The following is a 25,821-nucleotide window of genomic DNA, read 5'->3' as shown; positions in this document are numbered from 1 at the left end:
TCTCAAATCTCTAAATCAAAATCAATCAAAACTAGTGCAAATCTAAGCATGCATGTTAAGATCAACTTGTCTTCTTTTATGTGTGTGACTCTTTCATGATTATTTCTTTTAGAAAAAAAAATATATGCATGCATGTGTAGATCCATATGTATTTAGTGATAAATTGTAAGGTGAAGAAAGTGATAATCGAAAGAGTTTAGGTTATCAACCTTTGAAGATGAAGATAACAATATTGAGGGTGTTGTTAGGTCTCCATTTCATGACTGCCCTTGAAGTGTTTCATGGCTGTAACAAGCTTGCAAAGGAAAATAAGCTACAAAATGAAGGAAAAGATGAAGAAAAATCAAAGGAACATGTTGGGTACCCATTGATAATCAAGAACCAAAAGGAAGGAAGAAGATGGGACTTGTTTGCTCCTGTTTTCTGTTGCTGTTCGATCAGCCTCTTAGAGGGCTGATTTCGTGACCTTGTTGCCTCCAAATCGACTCCATGCTTCCACCATACATGACTCTAGTTGTTGGATGATCAATGGAACTTGTTATTACACTAGATTAGTTAAATTTATGCTCGTTGTTGCCTTGTTTGAATCGAAAAAGAGGAAGAAAAGTGCAGAATTTTTTTTTTGGAGTAGTTGGAGAGAGTTTTTGTCATGTGTGTGTGTTTGAAATGAGATGTGAGAAGTATGGGGAAGGGGGAGCACATGAATAAGGGTGTGGGGAGGTGTTGGGAGCTAGCTTATTGGATGATGGATGTGGTGGAAAGGTGGTGATTGGTTAGAAAAAGTGGTAGTGGTGTAAGAGCTTGAATTGGTACTAAAATAATGTCTAGATTCAAAATGAAGGTGGTTTTGATCAAGTTATGTAGTAATGGTTTGATTATGTAAGTTTTATCTATATAAGTATTGAATTTGTAATTATATATGTATGCATGCATATATAGATATATGTATTTGTGTTATGTGCAAAGTTAGCTATTTCAAGATATAAGTGTATGTATGTATGTCGTGTGTATATATATATCCATATATATGTATTGGTACTAAACTTCATAAAATTTTCTTGATTTATATTTGAGTTGTTGATTATAATTAGGATACATAGAGACTTGTTTGTTGGAGTGAATACTTATTAACTTGTTACTTTACATATTTTTTTTTTGAAGTTGATTTGATTGATTATGGTTACATTCTTATAAGATCGTTATTATTTCTTCACTTTGAGATTGTCTCATGTTTTGGCATTTCTAATATAACTAGCTATCTTTGGGCTTTCCCTTGAACTAGAGAGAAGTTATCAATATGGCTTAATGTTTAGAAGACAAATTCTCTCAATAAACCTCTAGGGATAGATACCTAGATAAAATATAAGTAAGTAGTCCTAGTCAGAAATTGAGGGTTGTTACATTAAACACATTAACGCATATCACCTAACGGAAACAAATGGAGACTAGCAATAGGTGAACGGTCAAAGTAAAAAGATTTGGAATTTTACACAACAAAGCCTTCGTAATCCCAACAGAGGCTCCCCCAACTTTTTCTAAAACGGATATACTTAAATCATATTTTAGAGACAATCCCCCGAATTTATTTTGAATATTAAAGATATCCTTGAAAGAGAAATAGATTTAGACCAACTCTATTACCCTCTCCCCCAAGACATCTTCTCCATATATAAAGAGATAACCCCTAACCCCCGGTAATCCTCATTCATTCGAACCCAACATCACACACATCAAATAAAGGGGTGAAACCGCTTTTTTCGCCCTCTTACCGTAATTGAATCGTCAACAACCCCCCACTCATATAAAATCCCGATCCCTATCCAGTGCGACTATTTGATCATACAATAACCTAGGTGAAATTTATTAAAAACAAACCTCGTTGGGACATGAGTAGAAACATTTTTCTAGATTCCTTTCAATCCACGAAGTTCGTATTATTGCTTGCTTGCCACAACAACAAAATACCATTTTTTGGTGTTCGTATGATTACTCAGCGAGAGCTATTAGATGTAATATTTATATGGAGTTAATTTTCATATGTCTCATTCTTTAATTTTCGTATTGATTAAATTGTAATATTGGTCATCTACCAATAAACTAAAACCGGATTGTAACACTTTTTGGTCGACACATGGCAATATATTAAAGTGACAAGTGTCCTTTTAGTCATATTTTTAAAAAAAAATCTATATAATAAATTTTTTTATTTTAATCACGTCTAATTGTATTTAAATTAGGATATATACTTTTAAATTTATATTATACTACTATTATTATTATTATATTAATATTGCCATATATTCAATATAAGATTTATGTGATATGTGTTTATTAGTTTCCTAATGATCTTAAAACTTTTTGTATATTCGTATGATGTGTATATGTATTTGTTTACTAATATTATTAAAACATCTACAAAACTAATGCATATATTATTATTATTATTATTATTATTATTATTATTATTATTATTATTATTATTATCATCATCATTTAGCAGTCGATTATCTACCAATAAACAGGATTGACATGTTTTTGAAACGATACGTGACATAATCCTTGATCAACAAATGTCTTTTTAATTTATTTATTTTGTTAAATTAGCTTTTTTGGTCGTATATAAATTCAATTTTCTAATTAGACTTAGAAACAAACTATAACTCTTAATTTATTAATACAAAATATATTAGAGTTAATTTCATTAGGTGCCCCTGTGGTTGTCACTTTTATCTCTTTGCACCCTGTGCTTTATTTTCATTGATAGGTGCTCCTATGATTCGTGGTAATTCCAATAGGTGCCCTTTTTGCTAACCGTCGTTATCCTCTCACCTTTTACCCCCCTCACGTGCATATCACGTGAGGGTAATTTCGTATTTTGCCAAAAGCTGCCCCTTTTATACCCCTTTATCTCTCTTTCTCTCTTTTTATATTAAAAGTACATTTACCTCTGGTTGAGCATTAGTACCATCATCTAAGTCATCAAGATTAAACATAGGTTCATTGTCACAGCTTTCTTGAGTAGGACCCTCTAACAACAGTCTTGTAAAGGTCCTAGGTTTTTTGGGTTTAGTCACTACAACATTTTCAGGGACATCTTCTATCTCTTCTAATATAACATTACTTTCCCCAGTTGACTTCCAATAATCATCAAGATTTGTACTAGCATGCTCAATGTAAATTTCTACCATTTTATACTTTTCAACATAACTTATTAGTTTTCTAACATCAATATTAGTCCCAAATGGTGCCAAACTGTGACAACACGATTTCTACACCGAATTCACGTCATCAATGGTGGATTTGAGGTGTGTGTGTGTTCTTGGTGTGAGTGTGTGTTTTGAGAGAGAAAGTGTGTGTGTGGAGGTTGAAGATAGAGATGGAGAGAGAATAATTAAAGTAAAATGGAATGATTAGGATAAATGTGAGGTTGAGGCTTACAATTAATGTGTGGAAGGGGACTATTTATATCGTAAATCTAAGTTTCACTAATGCCTCTTCCACCTCTAAAACATTTACATTTTAACACCATTTTTAGTTCTAACATTCTTCCCCTTGGTGTTGAAATGTAATTCATGAATGCCATCATCTTTAAATACGAATGTGTTGATGAAGATCTTCGAAGCTTTCTCTTTGTCTTCAAGATCTTCCACCAAGCTTGACCTTGAGCCTTGAAACTTCATCACTTACATTAAAGATGAATCATTTGAGTCTTTAACATGTCATGCAATCTTGAAAAACTTGAATACTCAGAGCATATGCGTTGCGGAAGCTTGATCTTGACTATGTAGGGTATATGCACTTGCGGAAGTTGAATTTGAACATGTAAGCATTTTCTTGACAAACTTAACTTTATTACACTTCCTCTTAATTAATGAATCCTTCTCTTTAAGCCTTTTGAATGAACAAACTTCCCCTTGATCAAATAACCATCTTGGTGTACTACCAACGTTTATGTATAGGATGTACCCGCGGCGTACCCACCACGTTGGCGATAACTATCTTTAAAGAATCAATTTGATTCTTTTTTGTAAAGATGTTTCATTTGATTGAGATTGCAAACATTTCTCTTCAAAAGTCTTGATTTTGTTGCAAACATCTTGTCTCTCCTTCTCAACTTTGTTCATCTCAGCAATAAACTTTCTTTCCATGGTTAAGAAAATGGATGACTCATTTTGCAACTGAAGTTGAAGACTTGAAATCTTTTCTTACAAAATAAGTTCTCTTGATTTGCTGTCCAAGATATTATCATTCAGCTTCTTGTTGGAAGTTTCCAATTCCTTTGATATACTTGAAATCTTGGAATGCAAAAGATCTTGTTCTTTTTGAACACTTTCCATGTTGGACAATTTTAGATCATTTGCATGTTTGAGCTCTTTGTTTTCTTCTTTGAGATATTGAACTTCAAATTGGAAATTGTGATATTGTACCAAAATGTCAAGAAGCTTTTTCAAGTTAGCTTCTTTTCTTTCATATTCAGCCACAATACAATTTGTAGAAAAATATCTAGCACCACATGAGCAAGTTTTAGAAACATGATGATGAATCTCTTTCCAATTTGGTTCTAAGCCCGTTAAATCTTCTGACAAGGAATGAATAAAATCTTTTGTAATTTCTATTGACATTTTGTTGAGCAAAGGTGGGGAATGAATCGAAATGATATTGTGTTTTAAATTGAAATGAAGAATTGAAAATGAAATTTGGAAATTTTTGGAATTGAAGGATTTTTCTAAGTAATTTGGAAAGAATTGGACAAAGTAATAGTATGTAATGGAAAGAATGAAATTTGAGCAAAACCAATCTATAAGATCAGTTACCCAAGAAGTGTGTGATTCCCAATCACAACAACTTCGAATGATCAACCAAACACACCAACTATCAAAGAAACTTGAGCCGATCTTGAGAAGATCGTCTTAGGTTCAATGAGCTGAGACGATCTTGAGGAGATTGTCCTAGCTTTCTGTCACAAAATGTTCAAGTGTAAAATACTTTTCAAGTATTTGAATTGACCAAACCAATCCTTACGGATTAATTAGCCACAAACAAACATTTCACCACACACAAGTTCATTTGTCAGAACGATCTTGAGAAGATCGTCCTATAAGCCACAAAGCACAAGTATGAAAAATGAGAATTTAGAGACTGAGACGATCTGAAGGAGATCGTCCTAGTGCAAGTCGTCCTGAGATCATCTTCTTCATCAGCAAAGCAGTTATTTTCAAAAACTCCATTAACGACTTCTAAAAGCTTCAATAACTTTCGAATTACTAGGAGTTAGAACTTGAAATCAATTGCAAATTGCTCGTTTTCACCTCAGCTACACATCTACGAACAAAATTCAACACAAAACACAACAGATTCGAAACCCAAAATTCGCGCAAAAATGCCAAAATTCAAACTCGAGATTTAGATCGAATTGGAACTTGAAACTTGACAGGATTATGTTTTATATCATAAATCTAAGTTCCACTAATGCCCTTTCCACCTCTAAAATATTTACATTTTAACACCATTTTTAGTTCTAACACAAACCATAATCTAAGTCATCCTTATCTAGTTTTAAGAAATGATAATACATGATTTCATATTTATAACCTAATTTCATAACATAAAAGTTCAAGTCATGGAAAGAAAACTTATCACTGTCTATTAGATCAACTACTGTTTCTTCCCCAAAGATGTATTCTCTACCAGGAAATCCATTGAAGAGTCCACCGTGACGAATCCTGATTGAAAATAAATAAGGGTATTGCTCTGAAACGAAAAAAAAGGGTAAGTTTCAGAAAATTAAAATACATTGTTTTTGTAAATAAATAAGGGTATTCATCATACAAAATAAAGGTGAGAGCTTTCACTTACTATAGACAGAATCGAGATATTTTTTTTTTATCATAAATATCAAAATTTGGTGACCTAAACAGTGGACGACCATCATCATCAAGGATTGAAGAATCATAAAACACCATTTCTTAATCGATATATTGGAGGAGAAAAGGAGCGGGAGTTGGAGAGAAGATATCTGAAGAAGATGAAAGGATGGGTGTTTGATTGATTTTTTTAACCTAAAAATGAAAAAGAAAGTCGCAAATTTAATATAGAAAGAGAGAAAGAGAGATAAAAGGGGTATAAAAGGGGCAACTTTTTGGCAAAATACGGAATTACCCTCACGTGATATGAGAGGATAACGACGGTTAGCAAAAAGGGCACCTATTGGAATTACCACGAATCATAGGGGCACCTATCAATGAAAATAAAGCACAGGGTGCAAAGAGATAAAAGTTACAGCCACAGGGGCACCTAATGAAATTAACTCAATATATTATAACCGTATTTGATTGATTGTTTTGTTATTAGTAAATAGTCTTTTTTCTTTTTCAATTCTTCAACTCCTATTACTTATATTAACTATAATAAGTTATTAACAGGAAGATTTCAAAAGTTTGATTTTACGTCCGAAATCACAAGGCTATTTGGCATCCACTATGCTTACAAATTCTCATTTTGATGTGGTTTTAAAAATTTAAGGTAAATTCAAAACCTTAACTAAACATATATTATATTTATAATTACTGTTTATTATAACTTAGTTTCGCTCATCGATTTATTAACCATAATTTATTTCATACTCACGAATCATGTATGAGGCATATTCAAATTTCTTTGTCATACAATCTATATAGCTACCATACATCGTACAGGTATTAGGACTAGTAGGAATATAAATAAAATTTTTTTTATTAATTTTCTAAAATACGAGTAAATGAGTAATAACCTAAAAATTATCTTTAACACAAAAGAAAATGAATCAACCAAACTCAATTGAATCCTCTTAATCTTCTTATTGATTGTTCACGTATTATCATTATAAGATAATGAATTTTTAAAGATTAATCATTACCCATAAATAAATAAAATAAGGAAGGAATAGAAGTTAAAAACTAGAAAAGTAATGGATGAAGATTTCCTCAAGTTATATCAATTTGATAGATAAAGTTTTAATAATCTCAACTATTGACTAAAAATCAAAGGTCAAAATTTAATATTCAATTTTAATCCTTAACCAAATCAATGGTTGAGATCATTAAAATTTTACCTAAACCAAATCAATGGTTGAGATCATTAAAATTTTACCTATTAACTTGAGTAATCTCCATAGGGAGTACGGATTGACTGACTGCTTTAAATAAAGAGAAATTATCACATATTGTCCCTGTGGTTTGCACGATTCACATTTTCGTCCTTGAACTTTTTTTTTATCACTAACTATCCCTGGGCTTTTCCATTTCATTGCCAGACGTCCCTTCTACAAACGGCCGTCCCTTTTTAGCCGTTAAGCCCCTCACGCGCTTGCCACGTGAGGGTAAAATCGTCCAAACCTTACAGTTTATATGAGAAAATATCAGAAATGGTCCTTGTGGTTCTCTCCAACACTTATTTCTTCTTTTTCCTATTCTTTTTAAGATCCAACCATTATTTCTTCTTCTTCCATACTTAATTAAAAAGAACTAACATCAAATTATCTTCATCTCCGACCTTTTTCATCAATATCTATCAGAGTATCTATCTATGCTAATATATCTATATTCTCTATCATCATCAACAACAACCATTGATGGCTACAAAGCTTGATAGTATCACTAGCTGGGTAATCTGGAAACACATATACATACAAATTAAACCTCAATATATATATATATATATATATATATTACAGATCTGAATAAAAATGTGAAAGCACATATATACATACATCTGTTTCGGTTTCGACATACATAAACATCATTTCCATCATCATCGTAATCTCAGTTGTGAAGAGGCAGGTAATTTTCCGGCCACTGCTCCTCTGCCGCCATGTTTACCGGTCACCCCCAAAAATTGCAACAGTGTCGGTTTCTTTCGCCTGAAAACAGGGACATCGGCAATAGTGTTCGATTTCCTCTTTTGGGATTGCTACTTCTGTTTTATCAAGTCTGTTTCCCTCCGATTCATTCATCTATATATTTATATGTAATATGTTTGTGCAAGAGAAAGTATATCAATAGATCTCAAACTTGTGATTTTGTTTTGTTTTGAGGTTGATCAACCAATTGATCTGTTATGTTTCATCACAAAATAAATGGGGTCTTTTTTGGTTGGTATATGATGTTAGATGACAAAAAGAGGAATGACATGGTTGTTATGAATATGGCATAAATGTTCATCCAACTATCACGATTGAGCAGCTAGATAAATATGGAAAAAAAAAGGTTAGATCTTTATTGTTAATTATTGAAATTTGGAGAAATGGTTATGAGATGAAATTTTAGAATTAGAATTAAAAAGTGAGTGATATAAATGTATATATGTATTATCTATTGATTTTTAGGGTGTTTGTTGAGATCCGAGGAAAAAAAAAAGCAAGAAAGATGATATTTAGAGGTAAACGGACTAATATGCCCTCATGTGCATTGCACATGAGGGGTTTAACGGAGTAAAATGGACGGCTGTTTGTAGAAGGGATGTCTGGCAATGAAATGGAAAATCCCAGGGACACTTAGTGATAAAAAAAAAAGTTCAGGGACGAAAATGCGAATCGAGCAAACCACGGGGACGATTTGTAATAATTTGTCTTAAATAAAAGATTATTTCAATAAAAAATTCAATCAATTGTTAAGAAAGAAAGAAAGAAGAAAAAGAAGAATGGATCGGATTGAGACAGTGAAAGAGTTACCGTTTCGGGTGGGATTCACAGGTCACAACGCCCATATTCGGATCCACCCATTACCCAATCCTCCTTCTCCTCTGGATAATCTACCTGAATTTATACTTGTTAGTTACTCGCCCTTCTTACTATACTCCCTTTTCTTTTTTCTCTTTATATTATTATTATTATTATATTATGTTATACATGATGCTCTATGTTCTTCTCTTATATGTTGACGATCCTTTCATGTAACACTCTCTGTATTTATCAATCAAGTTAAGTTTAATCATATTGTTGTCTATATATATATATATATATATACACGAGAGCAAGTACCCGCGCGTTGCGGCGGTGAGATGGTGGGGTGATAGGTCATAGAGTATGATAGCCAAATGCCTTAACCGTACGGGCTCCGCCCTCGGATTTAAAAATTCGTCGAAAGTATATCGAATGACATCTCTAATGAAAGAGCATTAAACTTTAAGAACACCCATACAATTTTTATAATTTATCGATGTACGGTTTTTGAGATAAAAGATTTTGAATGAGTTGAAGGAAGAAATGATTTATGGCGGAGAGAGAAAAAAAATGATTGGTTGAGATTTGAGGAGAAAGAAAGGGTGTTAGGTAAATATAGAATTGATATATGAACATTTTGGGAAAGTAAATGTTGAAACTTAAAATGTAAACAGGGGAGATCTGCTTTATAATATAACGAGAGCAAGTACCCGCGCGTTGCGGCGGTGAGATGGTGGGGTGATACCTAGGTCATAGAGTATGATAGGTTATAGGAGTTGACATGTCATAGAGTATGATAGTCAAATGCCTTAGTCGTACGGGCTCCGCCTTCGGATTTAAAAATTTGTCGAAAGTATATCGAATGACATCTCTAATGAAAGAGCATGGAATTTTAAGAACACCCATACAATTTTTATAATTTATTGATGTACGGTTTTTGAGATAAAAGATTTTGAATGAATTGGAGGAATAAATGATTTATGGAGGAGAGAGAAAAAAGATGATTGGTTGAGATTTGAAGAGAGAGAAAGGGTATTATAGTTATTTTAGATAAATATAGAATAGATAGGAGAGACATTTTGGGGAAGTACTTAAAATCAATATTGAAAATTTCAAGTTCAATGTTGAAAATCTAGGGAAAATCTGCTTTATAATATAGTATAGATATATGTATATATATATATTAGAGGGTGGGTATATAAGTATATACATTCTCTATATATTTTTTGAATGAATAGGAAAATAATTTGAGAGTTAATTATGACTGCATGTATGTATGTGTTTTCTTCAGGCTCCTGCATTTGTTAAGGAAACACCCGAATCTATCAAAAAGTATGTTGAGGATAAGTATCTATCCCCAAAACTGGACCCGGATGAATTTTCTGCAGAGAAAGGAAGGCAGTGGGACTTCGACTGGTTTGACAAAGCAAAGATTCATTTAGATCCTACTATGCCACGCTCTGTTGTGGTACCTGAATGGGATTTGCCATTCAGACGCCCATCCCCCGTCCATCACAATTGGGAACCAGCATCCATACAGGTTGGTATTATAATTCTTTCTACTCTAAGTATGATGCTCTATTTTCATTTACCCCCCACCCCACTCCACCCCAGGTTAAAACAAACAAAATGATGTTATTAGAGTCAGTGTCTATTAGCAAATAGATTCCTAACCATCCTTTATATATATACGCATCTTCTTTGTGAGAGGAAATGGATAGGTGACAACAGAAGGTATTCTGTTATAAAATAAATGTCTTGCTATTTGTTGGGTATCTAAACAAAGATTTTAAGAAAAAAAAGACCTTAGAATGAATGGGGTTTGTCTCTAACATATTCAGTTGGGCTCTTATGTTTTCTTGGACTTGACTTATTATGATGACTTTTAGGTTGATGTGTCAGAACTGATGGTAGAAACCGATAATTCTATCGGAATGCGGATTAGTGGACCTCCAAAGGATTTTGTTAAGGGGAGCATTAGCAATCGTCCTTTCCGTCCCGGTGGTTTGGACGATTCTCATTCCACTGGAACAACTTTTCCTGATGGTGCTTCTAATGGAGAGTGGGTACGGGAAGTCCTGAACGGTGCTTCTGCCCAAGTAATCCCTCCTAGTTTCAAACAAGGAATGGATGTTGGAAACCTCAAGGTTTGATATAATATGGTTTTACTTCATTTAAACAAATTGGGCGTTTTTTTCTTGTTTTTTTATAAGGTTGCTTATATTTTAAAGGGGTATCCATGTTCATGGATCATGCATGAAGATCAAAGAGCGCCCAAGACAACACCCGAGGTAATCCTGATCAGCCATGCTTCGTGTTTTTAGGTAGTGGAAATGTGGAATAAAGTCACGTTATTTCCCAAAGAATATACCTACATGCGAATAAATAAATTAATTGCATATGTTATAGATTAAAAACTAATTCATGACATTAAACTGTAATATTACTCTAATATTTTGAAACTTCTAACAGAAATTTTTTACTTTAGCTGTCAAATTTGAAATGTGGCTTATTTATTAAATTTCAGACTGAACTCCTTTTCTTGTGAGGGATGGGGTAGTAAATGATCTTTCAAGTTGATGTCTTATATCCTTGCAGAGTACGTTATCTGTTCAGTTTGATGATTTGTTCAAAAAAGCATGGGAAGAGGATGTTACAGATTTACCCATTGATGGTATGTCTAATTCCACTCCTTGTAGTTGAGCATTTAGACTTTTGAAATGGTTATTCTTTGGTTGGAGTTTTAATAAAAATAATCAATCTTAAGAAATTTTATCAAAAGTAACTTAGTTTCCTCTCTTTTGTATTATGAGTGTCATTGTCTAAGTGTTCTATAACATTGCTGGCCATGTAGGAAATACATCAGAGTTAGAAATTGAAGTAACAGAGGTTGATTCTCCAAATTCCTTTACAGTGGAAACTGAGAATAAGTTGGGTTTTCCCGATGGTGCACTTGACTCTGAAACGACTGTAATAGATCAGATCTTGTCAACTGGATCCGAAGGAGCGACTAAAGATTTTGACAAATCTGGTGATGGTAGTCAACAAAAGGAGGCAAAGGTAAATTCTTTTGACAGGTCAAATGCTTCCAAAAGTTATTTGTTTGTTTTTATTAAATGCTTTTGCTTACTAGGTGCTTTTGATTTACAGGTGTGGGCAGTTACAGGAGGTAGTGATGGGATCGCGGATGAATTTAACGAGCTCATTCCTGACATGGCATTAGATTTTCCCTTTGAACTTGATGCATTCCAGAAGGAGGTACTGATAGTTTCATTGTTAACCTGCTTACTACATTTTTTATGCTACAATAAACCATTGTTGGCTGACTTCAAATTTATTAATGATCCTAAGTGAGGACCACAATGTGTTCTACAATAATATGAATAATTGTAATATGCCACTTTGATGAATGGTTGTAAGGTTGTAAGTTGTAAAATTAGCTGGTATGTGGATGGACTTATTCTAAGTGATTATGTGATAACTGGGGCCAGATAATCAGGTTTATCAATTCATGCTGCAGTAGATCTTGTGTGTATCAGGCAAGTAAGTAACAGATAAATGAACTGCATATAAGTAATTTTACCCTATCCTTTGATTATCAGTTTTTTTACAGGTAGTATCAAATCGATTATTCAGGAAAGATTTATATTACTTCTAAATAACTAGATAATCATGCGTTAAAGTAGGTTACTCAAACACTTGAGACCGAAGTAACAATAATAAGATATTTGCTTCAATATCAACTTTGTGTACCATGGTAAATCAGTGGTGGCAACTACAACTCTGCAAATTGCTATCAAGATATAAGGGCCAATCTTTATACCATTTTGCATACATATCTGCCATCATTAATGATACAAATATTCTTTGTTGATGACAACAGGCTATATATTATCTTGAAAAGGGGGAATCAGTGTTTGTGGCAGCTCATACATCAGCAGGAAAAACCGTTGTTGCAGAATATGCATTTGCACTGGCATCTAAAGTATGATATTTCTTTACGCACAATCCACCTTGCATGCAGTATATATCGTTAATTCTACGGTACCCATTGCCATTAGGGATATGGATAAGAGTATTTTTACATTACCATTTTAATCATAGAATGGTTATCATATGATGAGACTCATACCAATGGTTGATTGTGATTAGATAAAATCCTTTATCACATTAAATAATTACATGTTGGTAACAAAGGTTTTATTTTTAACCATATCCCTTTGGGCTGTTCTTGAGTTTTGATAGAATTAGGTAAAGTAATGCAAGTGTTGGTGTGTTTTAAAGTTGGAAGAAGGTAAAAGAAAGTCTTGTGCACTCATGCTTTAGTTCTTTTTTCTTTTCTGGAGTTGCAGAAATAACATAAAATAACGTACATTTATGCATTTTTACAACTATACTTTCCCTGTATAGAATTGTAAAAGTTACTTATGCTTGTCTTATGCAGCACTGCACGAGAGCAGTGTATACTGCTCCCATCAAAACAATCAGCAACCAAAAGTACAGAGATTTTTCTGGAAAGTTTGATGTTGGTCTTCTTACGGGTGATGTTAGTTTGAGGCCAGAGGCATCATGCCTCATCATGACAACCGAGATATTAAGATCAATGCTTTACAGAGGTGCTGATATCATACGTGATATTGAATGGGTAAACCAACTGATATGGTTTTGTAGCTTATCGCTAGTGGTGGCAAAATGGGTGGGTCTAGCAGGTTGGTAGTATTTTTATGGGAGATGATATTTTACACAACTTTTGTCCATAAACAACTATATGCTTTACGCCATTGTACATATCACTTCCCTTTTTTATTAGAGCCCAACATGGACTGGATTGGTTGACCATGCAACACTCTTTTGTGTATATTTTCCAATTATAAATATTTAATATGATGAATATCATTATAAAAACTTTACTAAAGCTAGAAAGGAGGTCATAAATATTTGAATACATTCTGAGCAGTTGTCTTCCCATTTGGTTCTTCAATTTTAGCTAAGCCTTACAAATTTTACTCATTTTTAGTTAAGTGGTCTGACACTCCGACTTAGCCACCTGTACCTTGTTTCACTGAGTTTCTGCCCTTTCTATATAAAAGATTATCATGTAATATATTTATTGGTTGAGTTCTTTTCTGTAAATCAGGTTATATTTGATGAAGTGCATTATGTAAACGACGTCGAAAGAGGGGTGGTTTGGGAAGAGGTTATCATCATGCTTCCCAGGCATATCAATTTTGTTCTCCTCTCTGCAACGGTATTCTGTTTACGTGTATACAAACATATTACAAAGGTCCTAGGAAAAACATTAATTGTATGTTACTTAGCTGAAGTCTATTATCGGTATTTTTAACAAGATAGACAACTGGAAACATCTGTTGTTCATTGGTACGAAGAAAATTAATTCGATAAAAGTTGACTTCGAACGAGCCCTGTATGATTTTTGAGAATTTTCTATTGTATTTGTAGGTACCTAATACAATTGAATTTGCTGATTGGATTGGCAGGACAAAACAAAAGCAAATCCGTGTAACTGGGTAAGCTATCATTTAATACCCTCAGAAATAGCACTACTAATAAATAGCTGCTAAAGACTGTTTATGCAGCAAAAAACAAACCACTGAACCAAAAGGGTGGTGACCTAGTGGTAATAGCTTGTCTCCAAGGGTAAAAATACCCAGGGTCCCAAGCTCGATAGTAGGAGCAAAAAATTATACCTTGGCCTTGGAGGTTCACAGCGATGACTTGAGGCTACCTGCAAAGTTGGTGGTCGCACTGGGATTAGTCGGCTCGCAAAGCGGGTCGGATATCTAGGTTAATCAGAAAAATAACATCAATGGGTCACATATGCGTGTTTACGACTCGTCTATTCTTACCAGGTTATCTATCTACTGATCTAATCATAATTATATAGGACTACCAAGAGGCCGGTCCCACTAGAGCATTGTCTTTTTTATTCGGGGGAGCTATTCAAAATATGTGAACAGGAGAAGTTTATATCACAAGGACTTAAAGCTGTTAAAGATGCCTATAATAAAAAAACCAAGGGCACAGTTGGTGGTAGTTCAGGGTCGTATCCGTTGCTTCCGTCACCTCATTCTCAAAAACCCAACAGTTTTATGAGGGGAAAACCAATCAAACAAACTGGATCCCAGAACTTGGGAAATTTTGGTGGTGCTGGTCGCGGTGGTGGAAATAACAATTGGGGCTCGAGAATGTCGGAAAAATCATTGTGGTTGTCACTTATCAATAAGCTAGCAAAGATGTCCCTTTTACCTGTATGTAAGAATACATCATGTTTAAATCTATATATCACCTGGTTTTCTATTTTATTTTATACTTGATCGTTCTTTTAACTACTGGGATTCTGTTAATATAGGTAGTGATATTTTGTTTCTCCAAGAATCGTTGTGACAAATCTGCTGATAATCTGCGTGAAATTGACCTTACAAGTCGTTCGGAGAAAAGTGAAATTCGTATTTTTTGTGACAAAGCATTTTCTCGGCTAAAAGGATCGGACAGGAACCTACCTCAGGTACTCGCACAAGCCTTTGCATATATTATTGAGTCAATTTCGTCCCTAATCATAATGCAGATTTGCAATTCTGATAAACAATACTTTTTCTTAGCTGACCAAACTAACTGGTACCTGAACTGGGCGATGTTTAGTTTTTTGGTCTATGATTTTTTCACCATTCGGTCTTTGTTTGGTTCAGTGCGGTTAAAAACCAGATTCTGATAATTATTATAAATCTCAAACTTGAAACGGAACTGTTTTGGCTTTATACGGAGTATTTCTTTTCAGTTTTCAATAATCCAAACTATTATATTCTTTTGGCTTATCAAACAGTTGGGAATTGAAATGTCTCAAAACCGCAAATAAACTGGTACCAAACTGTTTAGAGTGCTCCAGTCCAGTGCAGTTCCAACTGGTGCACAACATTATATGCAATTTGATGGCATGGAATTAAGCATTTTTTTTTTTTTTTGGCGCAACAGATTGTCAGAGTCCAAGGTCTGCTTCACAGAGGGATTGGCGTACATCATGCTGGTCTGCTTCCAATTGTCAAGGAAGTAGTTGAAATGCTTTTCTGTCGTGGTGTTATCAAGGCAGGTTATTTATACTGGCTGCTGACCATTAAGTAAGACTAGCACTGTATCAGCGCTATGTCAGTGGTGGATAGTTTCTCTAAATTTAAGTTTGAATCATAGATGAAACTTTAAAATTGAATTTTCAAATTGTCAGTGAGGACATGCGGCTGGGGGTGATGGCTCCCGGATCGTGCGAACCGCTGACTTGTGATAATGGTGTGTAACTAGCACTGTATCAGCTATGTCAGTGGTCGATAGTTTCTCTAAATTTAAGTTTGAATTGTATATGAAACTTTAAAGATGAATTTCAAAATTGTCAGCAAGGATATGCAGCTGGGGGAGATGGCTCCCGGCTCATGCGAACCGTTGACTTGTGATAATTTGTTATAAGATAGATGGAGATATTATGTTAAAATAGGTATTCTTATTAACTAAAATTTTTTATATTCATTTGTTATATATGTCTACTTTCCAACTTACAAAAACAATAAGGATTTGTATTGATTAATTTTAGTACAATCAAGATTTTAAGTTTTCAACATTTGAGCTAAAGGCCCTAATGCTTTGTTTGTAGAGATGTTCACTTTCGGTTCCCATTGATTACATGTAATTTGAGCACTTATCTTTCATTTCACATGATTTGTCATTTAATATATTCATAGATTGGACGTTTGGCTTTTAGCAATTAGTTTTTAGGACCATTTGTTTACTCATGTTGGTTTGATAATAGCTTCTTAGCTAATTATTATTATCTAAGAGTCTAAGACACATATATTTGTTAACTAATAATCTTTCTGCTCCACTAGTGTTACTTTATTTATTGTTTGTCTTAATGATGTGTTTCATTTGAACTCATTTCTTTTATCCACTTTGTAGGTTTTATTTTCGACTGAGACCTTTGCAATGGGGGTTAATGCCCCAGCTAGAACGGTGAGTCATCAAGTAGTTCTTTTTACAATGAGCATTAAAATGAGTTCTATGTATCTATTAAAGCAATTTGGTGTGTTCTTTGGCCTATTTACTGAAAGAGTGTGTTATATTCTATATAATGGTTAGAATCTAGTAGTAGTTTAAATGGACACTGGTCTAACGTGTTGAAAATTGCCTAAAATGTATTTTGATTGAGAAGGACTTTTTAAACCATTCTGATACAAAAGCTAAATTTGTACTAGTAATTAAAATATTATAGCTATAGCAAACCATATTTGGCTCATTAGTTATTTACGAAGTTAATATTTTTGTACATAACATATACCCGCGTGATGCATTACACATTTCACCCATTTTTTTTGTAACTTGTAATTGCTCTTTGGAACACTTCGCATATTTTTTACTTGTATGAGTTTTGGCAGGTTGTTTTTGATACTGTAAGGAAATTTGACGGAAAAGAGTTTCGACAATTATTACCTGGAGAATACACGCAGATGGCGGGGCGTGCTGGAAGGAGGGGACTTGATGAAATTGGAAGTGTTCTTGTGATGTGCCGTGATGAAATTCCAGAAGAGAGCGACTTAAAGAAGGTGATAACAGGAAGTGCAACCAGGCTTGAATCTCAGTTTCGGTTGACCTATATCATGATTATGCATCTCCTACGTGTAGAAGAGTTGAAGGTACACACTCAGCAAGAAATATCTGTGGTTTATTTATAATTAGTTAACTTTATTCACTCTTTAATAATAATATGCAATGATTGGCACATGCTGCAAGCTTTTTTATTTCAAAGTTCTATATGCGGCAAGTTTGACCATTAAGTTAAAATGAGTCCCTTTTGGTTGTGCTTTATCCGTAATGGGTGAAAACAGGTTTTAGTTAAGAAGTTAAAATTGAAAAGTCAATGGACTAGTCAAATGGGTTGAAATACTCAGTAAGCTCATACGACTCAAATGATAGTTTTGTTTAAAAAAGGGGATGAAGCAAGCATTACAAAAGTTGGATGATTTCTCGAGGCCAACAGTCTCTCCTTGATAATAATTTCTGGAATAATTTGATGCCCTCATTTCTTTTATTACGTCCGTATTTATTCATATCCCTAACTAATATAACAAGAAACAATAATAATATGAATTAAACTATTATGGAAACAAGGAATATTCCAAGCCTCATACTTATTCAATACTTGCTTGAAACCCCCTTGATTTGTTTATGTAACCTGATCCGTATCAATACCAGCCTCCCAAAGAACCATCTTGTCCTTAAGGTGAAAATCTGGAAATCGACACTTAATGTCATCCATTGGTTCAAAGAAGCATCATGTTCAAGTAAATCTTCCAATGAATCAGCACCTCCTTCTTGTGACCTTTGATGTCCACCTTTCTAACCCCAAGAATCGGTGCTTGTAAAAGTGTCACTGCCGTGTCATCAGTAAGTTCATAAGTAAATCATTTATTTCCATGCTACTCCCATTTACCTTTTTTAATTGTGAAACATGAAAAACAGGATGGATTGTTGCATTAGTAGGTAATTTAAGCTTATAAGCTATATTTCCAATCCATTCTAGTGTTTCATACGGTCTAAAATACTTTAAAACCAACTTTTCATTACTGCAACCCTGTGATCTTTTGATTCCTCCGGAACCCTATCGTCTCTTCCAAATGGCAATCCATGTCACATATAGGTGTAGGCTCGCTATCACAACGTACCAAACAAGGTGGGTCACGGCCATAACGAATCTTGAAAGGTGTCGTGTTCACCGAAGATTGAAATGATGTGTTATACCAATACTCCTCCCATGATATCCATTTGGGCCATTGTTTTGGTCTCTCAGAAGTATAACACCTCAAATAAGTCTCGATGTTTCTGTTAACAATATTCGTTTGACTGTTTGTTTGTTCATGGTAAGCAGGACTATACTTGAGATTAGTCCCTTGTAATCAAAATATTTCTTTCTAGAAATTACTTAGAAATATTGTATCTCATCTGAAACTATATAGATAGGGATCTCGTGTAAATAAACTATTTCCCTTAAAAACTAACAACTACTATGGTAGCCGTAAGCGAGCGTCGTAGCGGAATAAAATGGCTTTATTTACTCAATCGATCAACTACTACTAAAATAGTAGTAAATTCATTATATTTGAGACTTTATCCCACGCTGGTAATCCAATGGTTGTTATACTCCACTTAGAACTATGTTGGATATTTTTTTTTTGTTGACATATCTCTCATCCAGAAACTAGTTTTTATCACATCTCTCTTCATTCCAATCCAATATAATTTCCTATCTTTTATCTGGGATTCTAGAACCTGATGCATATCATAAGCGTATTGAAGTCTTTGGAGCATGGATAATGTTGTATGATTTTTTATTTTGTTAAGTAACTTTGTGATCCTAATACTCAGTTATTTACACAATTCAGGTGGAGGACATGCTAAAAAGAAGTTTTGCGGAATTTCATGCTCAGAAAAAACTGCCAGAGCAACAGCAACTGCTCATGCGAAAGCTTGCTCAGCCCACAAAATCCATTGAGTAAACACAGTCATTCTAGATTCATTAATTGGGTGCATGTATCATACTACTTGTCGGGGTTTTATTTTTGATGGTTGGATCATTAATGGGAAAGAACAACATTAATTATATTTTGTTACTAAACCTCACGATTTCACTATTAAAAATTGATCATTTAAGGCAATTTCGATCACAACACGATTTCACGATTTCACTATTAAAAATTGATCATTTAAACCCACGATGTCACTATTAAAATTTTGGAACGAGTTTTATAAGTTGGATGGGAATTCAAGCATGTTTGTTTCATCTTTCTCTCATAATAAATAAACACATGAACATATAGCATATATAACTTGACTGTGTTTTCCAGATATTTTACAATTTTACCTATCAAACACTTGAAAGAATAGCATATTCTGTATTCTATATGCTATGCATGTCCTTTTTATGCTTATTCCCTTTGACTTTTCCGATGGTAGCCCGGCAGCATAAAGAAGAAGTCATAGATTATATTCCTGTCCTCGTGTCCCAATTACGTTGGTGTTGCATTGATTTCTCTACAACCGTGTTCATGGAACCCTGTCTGGCTGGGGCTGCTAGATGGGTGGATACCCTTATTTCCTTTGTTGACCAAGGATCTCACAAAGAGTAATTGTTGGATGTAGGTGCATAAAGGGCGATCCAGCAATCGAGGAATACTACGAATTGTACTTGGAAGCTGAGAGATATAGCAACCACATAACTGAGGCGGTCCTGCAGTCTTCAGTTTCCCAGCCGTTTCTTCTGCCAGGAAGAGTTGTCGTCGTCAAATCACAATCTGTCAGTTCTTTCTCATTTCATGTTTTAAATCAGTTACACTATGTGTGAACATCAATTTAGATTGCTTTTTTCATATTGAAATACTAGATGTCTAAAAAAATAATATTTATATAAAATAGAAATGTAGAGATGGTAAATTTGCTGGGTCAGGCAGGCTGAAACAGGTAATATTTTAGATGTGTCAAAATGGTTGAACCCTTTTATACTCAACCTGCCACTTTCTTAACCCATTTTTTAATGGATTTAGCTTTATCTTTTTAGGTTATATGTCCAAAAATGAAAATGGATTAATTTCCTGAATGCATGTGAATGCGTCTGTTACCTAACCTGTCTTGTATTAATATATATATATATATATATATAAGGGTAAGTGGGTGGGAACCCTGTGGTCCCATGTACCTTCTTGGTACCTATAACTTATATCACATAGAACTCATGCCTGGTGAAGCACCATCCTCACACATGGAACACAAGATATAGTTTCTCCACTTGCCTATGGCAAGTTTCGAACCTGTGACATGCATCCTTCATTTGTGGGTCCATGTGGTTACATGGCGGTGGTGCCACTGGGGTTTCACCCCTTTGGTTCTTGTATTATTATATTTTTATGCTTATTTGGGTTTTTGTAATTCACAGGGCCAGGACCACTTACTTGGGGTTATCTTAAAGGCACCTTCTTTCAATAATAAGGCACCTTCTTCCAATAATAAACAATACATTGTTATGGTGCTTACACCATCTTTATCTTTAACATTAGAAACATCCGATGGCCAGCAAAAGAAAACGACTGCCGGTCTCCAAATATTAAAGCCAAAATCAAAACGAGGTATGGATGATGATTACTATTCTTCTGCCACCACACGCAAGGCATCAGGTGCTGTCAATATTAAACTGCCCCATCGTGGTATTGCTTCCGGGACTAATTATGAGGTCAGAGAAATTGATACTAAAGAATTCTTGTCTATCTGCAATGCCAAAATGAAGATTGATCAAGTTGGGCTTTTGGAAGATGATAGCGGTGCAGCTTATTCCAAGACAGTACAAAGTCTGTTAAATCAAAAAGTTGATGGAAATAAGTACCCTCCAGCCCTTGATCCAATTAGAGGTATATTTTTTCACATTTGCCTGTTCTTTTGTGCATTAAAAATGGAAAAGTGTGCCAAGTTGGGTTGGCCATAAAACGTTTTTGTAGTTAACTTTAATAGACTTTTGTAGTTTTGTATAAATAATTAGTCTTCGAAATAGAATTACAAATTTTATTTTGTTTCAATAATAATTCGACTTATATATTTGGGAGGTCTTTTGCTCCAAAGTAAAGTTTACTAGCTGGAAAAACTTGTGTTATATTTCAGGATAAGTGTTTGATTATGTATCCCACTTTTCTTCAAGTCAATTTTATGTATGCAACACTTCTGTGATAGACGTTCTATCATGTTCATTTAAATTTCAATATTGCTATTGTATGTGGATGTTAGTTTTGTTAATACAACACCCATATAGAGGTTGCTACTGAGAACGCATATAAGTAGTCAGGTCAACAAATATACCACCATACATACAATTGACTTGTTTTATAGTTTAATTTAATCGACACAATAGCAACATTTTATTGTGGATTCTCTTGAGGTTTTTCTTTGATTTATTGTTTTTATTTATTACTTTTTTTTTCTGTGATTTACATGAATCTCAGATTTGAAGCTGAAAGACATGAATCTAGTAGAGACTTACTACAAATGGGACAGCTTGTTGCAAAAAATGTCACAAAGCAAGTGTCACAATTGTGTTAGGTTAGAGGAGCATATTAAAGTAGCTAGCGAGATAAGGAAGTATAAAGAGGAAGTTAATGCGCTTAAATTTCAAATGTCGGATGAAGCACTTAAACAGATGCCTGATTTTCAGGGTCGTGTATGTACAATATCAGCTTCTCTTTTATGGATATTATGAGTTGGCAAGCTGGGTGTCTTGGGTATCAGGTCAATAGGGTATAATAGATTCAGGTCAAAGAGGTTAGTTGAATATGTAAAAGAGGCTGGCTTAGGTCAACCTTAAACACTTTTTTTTTCCCCCTAAAACTCAATTTTTTTTAAACAGTCTGTGTCAAACGTGATCATAAAAATATGTTATTTTTCAGATGATTTTCAACTGTTTTTATTAAATGATTGAGATTATGTGAATAAGATCTTGGTTTACGCCTCACATGATGGGCCTAGTTCGGACTCTTGCTGTTACTAGAAATCAACCCTTCTTGGAAATACATTCCGGGTCAAACCGTCATTTCAACACATTCAACCCTTTAAGCTATTTTTGTTGGAATTGCCACATCTAGTGTGAACTGTCTGCGAGATTGTTTATTACTTTTGCGATGGTATTTTGCAGATTGATGTGTTGAAGCAAATCGGGTGTATAGATGCTGACCTTGTGGTTCAGATCAAGGGGCGAGTTGCTTGTGAGATGAATTCTGGAGAGGAATTAATATGCACAGAATGCTTATTTGAGAATCAGTTAGATGATTTGGAACCAGAAGAAGCTGTGGCCTTGATGTCAGCGTTTGTCTTTCAGCAGAGAAATGCTTCTGAACCTTCTCTTACCCCGAGGCTGTCACGAGCCAAAGAAAGGTCTCTCTCTAATTCTCCCTATTCTTCTTTTCTGGCCGTTTCACATATCCCACTTGGTGTAAGCAGGCTGGATTGGATATTGATCTGATCTGAACTAGGAGGTAACTGGATCTTAGTCTGACCAGTGACACAAGTAATCAAAATAGTTGGATCAGGACCAACATCGACTCATTTACGTTTCTCATTTCAACCCCCGCCCAAATCTCTTTCTAGGTCTTTTCTGCCCGTTTCACATAGCCCACTTAGTATAAGCAAAGCTGGATTGGATATTGATATGATCTGAACAGTGACCCAAGTAATCAGAGTAGGTGGATAGGACCAACATTGACTTCTTCACATTTTTTTCTAATCTCTTGTCAAATACATCTATGAACGTTTGCTTACGTAAAATTATAATGTCATTATGTTCTAAATTAGTAGTTTTCTAATGCATAGAAAGTTCATATAAAAGGAAATAACGAATATAATAAACGGAGGGATTGACCCAAATGGATTGTAATTCGTAAATTGTCCCAGTTATTATATTGCTAATTGGATTGTAGGGTCAAGTATTTTATTCTTTTGGATCATTCTAATGCTCGGAGTAGATCTACATTGACGGCTGTCCCATTGACAAGGAAATTTTGAAGATAGGTCGGAATGAGTCGGATTGGGTTGTATTGATTTTTTCAACATCTTTCTCCAAGTTTTGTAAATATCATTGACAACTAAGATTTAGAATTGGATTGCATTAACTATTATAATAATACCAAGTTCCTTCAATAAAATGATTTAGGAGGTTGCAAACACTTGGTATATATCTAGCCACATTTATAACTTTTAATCTCTTTGTCCGAATTCATTTTCAGATTTACTATATGCCTGGTTTTAAAAAGCGCACCTTAGGCGCGATTAAGCACGCACCTAGGCGCTAGATGAAACGCTCTATAGTATATTAGGCGCATGAAACACTTTATAGTATGCTTTATATATAATGGTGTTTTAGTATTTTTATGTGGTATAATTACTATAAAAATAAATTATAATTTTTTTTACTGCTTTTACGCTTCGGCTTTTTAAAACCAAGACCATATGACCTAATATAAATATATAACTAGAAACAAATAGATTATAAATAGGAATAGAATGTTTATATTTCTTTTGTTTCTGACCTGATGAGTATCCTATCCCGTCTCATCTGATAATGTTTCAATTTGAGCCAGGTTGTATAACACGGCCATCAGTCTTGGTGAGCTTCAAGGAAAATTCAACATACACATTGAGCCTCAGGAGTATGCTTCTGAGAATCTTAAGTTTGGACTTGTCGAGGTCGTGTATGAGTGGGCAAAGGTTCTCTCTCTCTCTCTCTCTCACGAACACACACACGCCACACACACACACATATACAGAGAGACATGCAGATTATGAAGAGCTTGTTTTCAGATGAATCTTTTGGGTGTGCAGGGAACTCCATTTGCAGATATATGTGAACTCACGGATGTCCCTGAAGGCATTATCGTAAGAACAATTGTACGGCTGGATGAAACATGTCGTGAATTTAGAAACGCGGCGGCAATCATGGGTAATTCTGCCTTATACAAGAAAATGGAAGCTGCTTCAAATGCAATAAAACGAGATATTGTCTTCGCAGCTAGCTTGTACATTACTGGGTTGTGATAAGAGCATAGCATAAGGGATTTTGGGTAACAGTTGTATGTTGTATACTCGTCAATTCTAGACTTACCAATGTAAATTGACAATACATTTTATGTTTTTTGCTGAAATTTTGCTGGCCAAACTTAACGTTTGTATCTTCTGAATTTTTAAAGCGACATGCAAATGCTGTTTAATTTGTAAAGATGTATGGACAATTTTGCAGATAATATGAAAGGTTGTTCCATGCATGCTTCGTGTTGGAGTATGTCGAGTAATTATTAACGTAGATCTTTTTCTCTGGTGACATGATACATGCACCTGGTTGTCCAAATGGCCTTTGGTCACAACCTAACTCAGTGGTCAATAATAATTTAGTGAGTTATTGGATTTGAAGATACAGAAGAGAAGAACTCTCTCGGCCTTGGAATATATATATATATATATATATATGGGTGAGATATTTTGAGACCGTTTCTTATTTTAGGACCAACTAGGACCATTAATTTTTGTACACCATCATGATCTATTACGATATACAAGACTTTTTTGTAAAAACACTAAGATTTTCTGGCGACGGGCTCACAGAAAAATCATGTGTAAGTTAACTTACACATGTGTAAGTTACTTACACATATGTAACTTACAAAAAGGTCTTAGTGTTTTTACATGTGTAAGTTACAAAAAAGTCTTAGTGTTACTTACACATGTGTAACTTACAAAAAAGTCTTAGTGTTAGTTAACTCTCTCTGCCTTATACATGTGTAAGTTAACTTATACATGATTTTTTGATGGGCCCGTTGCCGGAAAGTCTTAGTGTTTTTATAAAAAAGTCTTGTATATCGTAGTAGATGATGATGGTGGTGTGTAAGTTACGAAAATCAATGGTCCTTTTTTAGACTTTTTTTAGTTGGTCTCAAATTATCTTTCCCATATATATATATATATATATATGATTTTGTAGTTTGATTGTTACACTTTCCATCCGTATTATCCTTTAGTGTGGTTAAGATCGAATAACAAATAAGTTCTATCATGTCACTAGTTGGGCCGGTTCTTATCATAGTCCTATGGCTGCGTCTTCAACTCCTAGAACGACCGACGTTGTTGACATAGAGCGTCTAAGAGGCTGCGTCCCACCATCCAGTCCTCCCGTGGACTCTGCAAAATGCTTCAATGTGGGGCCAAAAGCTTGTTTTCTTCCTATTTTCAAATGCAACAGAGTGAGAAAATGTAAAAAGGTGGGACTAAGTTCTAAAGAAGCTTGCCTTTATAGGCAAGGAGAGTCCTGAGAGGAGTCCTGAGGAGAGTCATGCTGACATGGCAGTGAAGAAGGCGGAGGACTCTCCTCTTTATAAGAACCGGCCTTACACCTTAGAAAAGATGGACGCATCATGTTGTACTTGAAAGAGATACTCACAAAGCTATATCTCTTCCCTCTTGGCTTAATTAGCACAAGATGAGAGACTTTCTTCCCTAACATCTACAACTTTTACTACAATGATACTCAGCCCATGCCCCAAAAC

The 25,821-nt window shown here is 34.5% G+C and overlaps 1 protein-coding gene across 1 annotated transcript; it reads left to right on the top strand.

Annotated features, from left to right (window-relative positions):
* Positions 1-8,656: 8,656 nt before the first annotated feature.
* Positions 8,657-24,500, top strand: LOC122595228 (DExH-box ATP-dependent RNA helicase DExH11). The gene is made up of 23 exons (XM_043767564.1): positions 8,657-8,805; positions 9,990-10,238; positions 10,588-10,845; positions 10,930-10,989; positions 11,297-11,372; positions 11,553-11,758; positions 11,849-11,956; positions 12,582-12,683; positions 13,143-13,343; positions 13,836-13,946; positions 14,159-14,226; positions 14,604-14,967; positions 15,069-15,224; positions 15,689-15,799; positions 16,658-16,711; positions 17,134-17,391; positions 19,138-19,247; positions 19,895-20,048; positions 20,685-21,153; positions 21,739-21,953; positions 22,425-22,663; positions 23,866-23,992; positions 24,107-24,500. Exons 1-23 carry the CDS (start codon positions 8,677-8,679, stop codon positions 24,317-24,319), a joined length of 4,038 nt encoding a protein of 1,345 aa, XP_043623499.1. The 5' UTR covers positions 8,657-8,676; the 3' UTR covers positions 24,320-24,500.
* The last annotated feature ends 1,321 nt before the right edge of the window (positions 24,501-25,821 follow it).

This window comes from Erigeron canadensis, chromosome 4 (assembly GCF_010389155.1).
Source record: "Erigeron canadensis isolate Cc75 chromosome 4, C_canadensis_v1, whole genome shotgun sequence".
Taxonomy (NCBI): Eukaryota; Viridiplantae; Streptophyta; class Magnoliopsida; order Asterales; family Asteraceae; genus Erigeron; species Erigeron canadensis.
Note: the sequence above shows the minus strand (reverse complement) of the source record. Positions and strands in the feature narration are given on the sequence as shown.

Coding starts and splice junctions, on each gene's coding strand:
- LOC122595228 (XM_043767564.1), top strand. CDS start 8,677: ATGGATCGGATTGAGACAGTGAAAGAGTTACCGTTTCGGGTGGGATTC. Junction 8,806..9,989: donor ATCTACCTGAATTTATACTT/GTTAGTTACTCG, acceptor TGTTTTCTTCAG/GCTCCTGCATTTGTTAAGGA. Junction 23,993..24,106: donor TCGTGTATGAGTGGGCAAAG/GTTCTCTCTCTC, acceptor TTGGGTGTGCAG/GGAACTCCATTTGCAGATAT.